Source organism: Ixodes scapularis, unplaced genomic scaffold (assembly GCF_016920785.2).
Source record: "Ixodes scapularis isolate PalLabHiFi unplaced genomic scaffold, ASM1692078v2 ptg001158l_1___fragment_3__unscaffolded, whole genome shotgun sequence".
Classification (NCBI taxonomy): Eukaryota; Metazoa; Arthropoda; class Arachnida; order Ixodida; family Ixodidae; genus Ixodes; species Ixodes scapularis.
Window position 1 is genome coordinate 2,706,505 of NW_024610108.1, and position 5,996 is coordinate 2,712,500.

The window sequence follows — 5,996 nt, forward strand, 5'->3', positions numbered from 1 at the left end:
TCCGTAGAGGTAAAACTTTCATTTTTACAGCTACTTTGATTTTCGAAGTGGTGGGGTGCGAGGTCGGGGGCCAAACAAAGGAAGCCTGAACTACGCAGGCTAACTTCTTTTTATTTCTTTTCGGGGGTTTTTCCGATTAGCTGGACGGTTAAGCTAGGTCCCTTGTGTAGCTAAAAGCCTAGCACCACCCTTTTCAGGTGGTGCAATTTGTGTATGTCAGTTTTTTGCTGATTTATAGGCTTTTTGTTGAAGCGCACTTTTCCCGCCTTTTTTCTTCCGACCGAAAACGCCATGTAGTATTTTTTTTTCTCTCAACACTAATGGCGGTGTAGGGCTAAGGTCGGTACTCGTTGCAGTAGCGCGGTCGCGAGAGTACGTTTGTTTGGTCTTTTTTTTATTTTAGGCCATTTTCTATTATTTTTAGGGGTGTCCCTTTGTGATTTTGTCCGCGCCATTTTTGGCACAAAAGACTGTTTTCTTTCGTCGCGAGGAGTAGCTGGGGATTTTGGTACGGTGTTTCGGCTGGGCTTTGGGTTTTGTTTTTATTTTTGCTTTTGGGCGTTTCTTGGGCAAGCCTGTCCGTCATCTGAGACGCTCAGATGCCGGGCAGCACTACTGGCGATACCTCCCCCCGGGGGAGGAGGTAACTGAGAAGGGCAACGGGGATTCCCGTCCGACCCAAGAGACGCTCGCCGCGCAGGCGAAAGACATGAAGTTCAAACTTAACCCGAACGCCGCAACTCTGGTAGACATGTACCATGACATAAGTGAGGCAATCCCAGCGGTGGGCACTAAAACCAGTAAGACCCACGTGGCCAACCTGCACGGTGCATACGATCGTCTGTTTGGTTTTGCGCTGGATCTAATTAACCAAAACACGGCACTGGCTGCCAAAATGGAAGCGTACAAGGAAGAGAGGGAGAGGGCCCCAGCCCCCGCAGCCCCCTCCCCCACGCCGGAGAGTGTTGCCGCCCTGCACCGCACCTTCTCGCAGGTTCTCCAGCAGAACCCGGCGACTTCGAGCCCGAGCCCCGCCGGCCAGCAGCAGGGGGGGGGCATTGCCCGAGGCCCCCAAGCCAACAACACCACCCTCAGCCCCCAGGGAGAGCCTTTTGATCTACCCGGCAACCAAGCCATCAGCTGGGGTGGAGCCATACGCAGGGATCTCCCACCTGCTGCGTACTACATTCAAGCCCTCGGAGCTCGGACTCGGCAGCGTCGAGATCAAGCAAGTGCGAGGTGGGGCTATTGTGCTCGGTCACAGCGCGGCCGGACTGGACCGCCTCGCGGAGGCCATTAAGGCCAACGAGGAAACCGCGTCTAAACTTACAACTAGGCGTTCGGAAAAAAGGGCCCCACAGGTCAAGATTGTGGGGGTTGACCCAGGGGTGGAAGCTGCGGACCTAGTTGAGGCCCTAACTTCTACGAATGATATCCCAACAGAAGACCAGAACAAGGTCGTGGCCTCATTTCGGGCAGCATCGGGCACCATGGTCCATATTCTGGAGGTTGGGCCCCAGACGAGGGACATCCTCCTCCAAAAGAGGAGGGTGTATCTCGGATGGACGTCCTGCCCCGTCTATGAGAACCTTGGCGTCCGGCGCTGCACGAAGTGTTGCACTTATGGCCACACAGCTAAAATGTGCAAAGACCAGTCCTCGGCCTGCACTGAGTGTTCCGGTGACCACCCCGGGGCCAACTGCAGGACAATTGAGAAGCGGTGCCGTGCATGCGTTCGGAGCAACGAGAAGTTTAAGACGAAATTTCACGTCGAACACTCGTTTGGTTCGAGGGCATGCAGGGCCCTGCTTGAGAAGGAGCAGCAGGCTCGACGATATTTAGCCTACTAAAAAGCCCCTTTACCAAGCATTCATAGGTACATAGCTCTAATTCAATAGTTATCTTTTCCCGCTTTTGAGCTGAACATACATTAACTTCAAACACTAACTATGACCAGCTCGGATAGCAGAGTAGATATCCTGCAGTTTAATGCAAATCACTGTATAAGAGCTATAGACCAACTTAAGATAGATACTATGGAAATTAAACAACGCATCACCTGCATCCAGGAACCTTATTATCTTAAAAACAAGGTTGTGGGATTCAGCATTAAAGATAATGTCATAGCATTCGAAACAAAACCCAGAGTCGCAATGGTAATTCGCGATAACTTTTGCGATGCATTTCCTATTACCGTAGCGAGAGATCTGCTAGTGGTCCGCTGTAACACAGAAAACCAAACGTTTGTGCTAGCAAACGTTTATATACCACCTGATGACGACATAACACCTTGGCTGAAAATAATCACCGAAGTAGTAGAACAGCACAAATCAGAAACACTTATATTATTAGGAGACTTTAACGCAAAAAACCCCAGCTGGGGGGGACAGAGATTAGACCAGAGAGGAGAGGAATTAGCAGACCTATTTATAAGCTTAGAATTAGTGTGGATCAATGACAGAAACTCGTCCCCAACTTTCGCCTCACCAAACGGCGAAAGTTGGATTGATCTAACTATTGTAAATGGACACACATTAGGACACATTTCGGATTGGGAGGTTTTGGACACTCCTTCAGGCAGCGACCACAGCTACATCAAAATTACAGCTTTTGGAAATAGGTGCCCAGTCAAAAGACTAACAAAAACAGGCGAGATAAAGGTTATAGACAAATTAATAAAAGACCGCTGGCTTAGGGACATGTCAAGCAGACCTCTCGTTTCCAAAAATCATTTAGAGCATGTAATTCGAACATTTTATGACAAAATTGAAGAACTTACGGAAATATATTCCAAGGTAGTTACCTATCGAGCAAATGAAGTTAAATGGTGGACCCCACAACTTTCTATCGAACGTAAAAAAATTCGGGCGCTTCGGCGCAGATATCAAAATTGCAAAAATAACAATAGAGATCAATTTAAGAAATCCTATTATGAAGCGCACAAAGATTATAAAACCAACATAAAGGATGCAAAGCAGAGCTCTTTTAAAGAGTTCTGCGGTGTCATCCATGGCAATAATGTTTTTACCCTCCCATATAAGATAGCACTTAACAAACTTAAACGCCCGGTAGTGCTTTGTCCTCTCGTGTTACCAGATGGAGTTCGGACGAGAAGTCTGGCAGAGACAGTACGTTTTATCCTAACAACACTATTCGAGGAAGATGACCCTAACAGCGACTCGGCACATGAGACCAACGTGCGTCTCATGTCACTCGAAGATATAAATACAATCAATGACATAGCCTTCACTTCGGCAGAGGTTGATGCCCTTTTGGCTAAATTGAAATTAACAACTGCACCAGGAATTGATAATATCAAAACCTTTTTTCTGAGAACAATCTACAACAACTTTAAAGAACTCTTTCTTAAAATTTTCAACGCGTGTCTGGAATTTGGTTATTTCCCCGATGAATGGAAAGAAGGAAAAATAATACTACTCAAAAAGACAGATAGGGTTGACAGCCCCTCCGGATATAGACCGATCTGTCTGAACTCCATCTTTGGTAAAGTATTAGAAAAATTAATTAACAATAGGCTGTACCATTTCTTACACTCTAAAAAACTACTTCATGAAAACCAATTTGGCTTTACCCACAGAAAGTCTGCAGTAAGCGCGTTATACAAAATTAAAACTAAGCTGGAGGACGTCAAGAGCGAGGGGAAGGGGGCAATCTTGGTGTCTCTGGACATCAAGGGAGCCTTCAACTCGCTCTGGGCCCCAGTAGTAATTAACAAACTAAGAGAAAACAACTGCCCCAGAAATCTTTTCAATTTGGTTCGAGACTTTTTGACAAACCGCAAAATGTCCTACTTAACAAAAAGCGAAAAAATTACTATCGGCTCAGTAAAGGGGTGTCCGCAAGGTTCACCCCTCAGTCCTCTTCTTTTCAATGTTGTTATTGCGGATCTTCTTCAACAAAGATTCGAAAACAATATAACGATTCAGGCATTTGCTGACGACGTAACCCTAATAGAGACGGGAAAATCACGGAAAGAACTGGAGGAGAATGCAAACCGGGCGCTAAACCTCATTAAAGAATGGGGAGATGAAAAAAGGCTAAGCTTTAACCCGGCCGAGTGCGAAGTTCTTGATATTGGAGATCGGTATAAAAAACGAGTACCAACCATTAAATTGGGAGGTCGCAACCTCACTCATGTAAATTCATTAAAAATCCTCGGGGTCGTTTTCGACTCAAAACTGACATTCACGGCACATGCAGAATACCTAAAATCTAAAATAACTCAAAGCACCCAAGCCCTCGGCATGTTTTCCGGGGTCAACTGGGGCATCAAGGGGACACAATTCAGAGACATTTATATCAGATGAATAGAACGAGCAATTACGTACGCCGCCCCCGTATGGTGGAAAAATACAAACAATTCGCACTTGGCCAGAAAGCTACAGTCTGTACAAAGAACGCCGCTTTTGAAAATAACTAAAGCATACCGCACCGTTAGCAATATCAACCTTAATATTCTCTCAAACATTATGCCAATAGCACTAACACTCGACAAAGAAGCCGCGTCATTTCACTTGTTTCAGAGAAACAGTGACCACACCATACTTGGGACGACCTGGGAGACGGAAAAAATCCAAAAACTGTTAGATCCCTGGGATACGCACCCAGCAGAAAAAACAGCTGTATCATTCTTTAAAAAAGCGCCTAGCACTGCTCAACTTAACATTTTCACCGATGGATCTGTCTGTAACCAGACAGTAGGAGCAGCATTTATAATACTAGATGAATTGGAAAAATCAAATAAGAAAGCAATGTACAAATTAGAAAAGCACGCAACAATATATGATGCCGAAATGATTGCAATTCTGAAAAGTCTGGAATACGTATCAACTTTTAAAAACAGTACAACCATTAACCTATTCACGGATAGCTTATCCACGCTGCAGGCCCTAGCTAACCCCCACAATAACCATCCAGTAATTCAACTCATAAAAAATACCATTAAAACAATTCGAACAATGCATAGTATAAATCTAATGCATGTGAAAGGCCATACTGGGGTGGAGGGAAACGAATTGGCAGATAAACTAGCAAATAAAGCGCGAACTCATGGAGAACCGGTAGCGTTACCCATGGGAAAAAACTATGTAAAAAAAGAAATCAAAATTCAACTCTTTAAAGAATGGGATCAGCGATGGAAAGAGGAGGGGCAAAACTCCGAATTGAGTACATGGATCCCTAGTATACACGATATACCAGACAATTTTCCAGCAAACTTTTACGTCTCACAGGTCGTCACCAATCATGGCAGGCTGCCTTATTACCTCTATAGGGTGAAACTGTCTCCCGACCAAAACTGCTTCTGCGGGAGGCAGTGCGTTAATTTCCTACACTATCTTAATGAATGCCCGTTACTAAAACCTCTCGCGGAACAAGTGTACAATTTATTGCCCGGCAAAGTGACCACTGTCACGGATAAAGATAAAATTAACATTCTAAAAAACCAAAACATTCTTAAACTAATTGGAGAAATGTTAAATCTCATTGGGGCAAAATTAGGCACATTAGAACGAAGAGGGCTAACATAACAAAAAAGTGATTGCCTGTCGGAAAAAGCGGGCACAGTGCAATAATCGGTGAGCGTCCCCGCCCGCACCACAGGTGCAAAGTGCTCTGCACCTTCCGACACGCAACACGTGCCCAGGCGCTTCCTGGCGCACAGGGAAGAGGGAAGGGATGGGAGGGATGGGGGAAGGGAACTCACAAACACACAGACACACTCACTTGCACAACAACAGGAAGGTGAAACCCGGGAATACTCCCCCATGCAGCGGTGCCCCCGCCCACGCTACCCTCCAAAACCCCGTACTGATGGGTAAGGTACGGGGAAGGGGTGAGGCAACGGTGAATAGCCCCTCACCATGGAGTGGAGGTACTCGAGCTCCAGCACATTGGCAACCCAATGCCAAGAGCAGGGCCATCTGGGGAGGTTCGCGGCCACCTTCAAACATTAACTGCTACAGACCAGGTAGTGT

The 5,996-nt window shown here is 46.0% G+C and overlaps 2 protein-coding genes across 2 annotated transcripts in view; both read left to right on the plus strand.

The window, feature by feature from the left end:
• Nucleotides 1–5,996, plus strand: part of LOC120847068 — a 7,352-nt gene continuing 1,356 nt past the window's right edge. Inside the window, exon 1 of the mRNA XM_040219007.2 lies at nt 1–1,239. Within this exon, the coding sequence (XP_040074941.2) occupies nt 710–1,239 (530 nt within the window). The 5' untranslated portion in view covers nt 1–709. The remainder of the gene's footprint in view (nt 1,240–5,996) is intronic.
• The window catches only part of LOC121834444, a 2,764-nt gene continuing 820 nt past the window's right edge, over nt 4,053–5,996 (plus strand). Inside the window, exon 1 of the mRNA XM_042288128.1 lies at nt 4,053–5,996. This exon is cut by the window's right edge and continues 820 nt beyond it. Within this exon, the coding sequence (XP_042144062.1) occupies nt 4,491–5,549 (1,059 nt within the window). The 5' untranslated portion in view covers nt 4,053–4,490 and the 3' untranslated portion in view covers nt 5,550–5,996.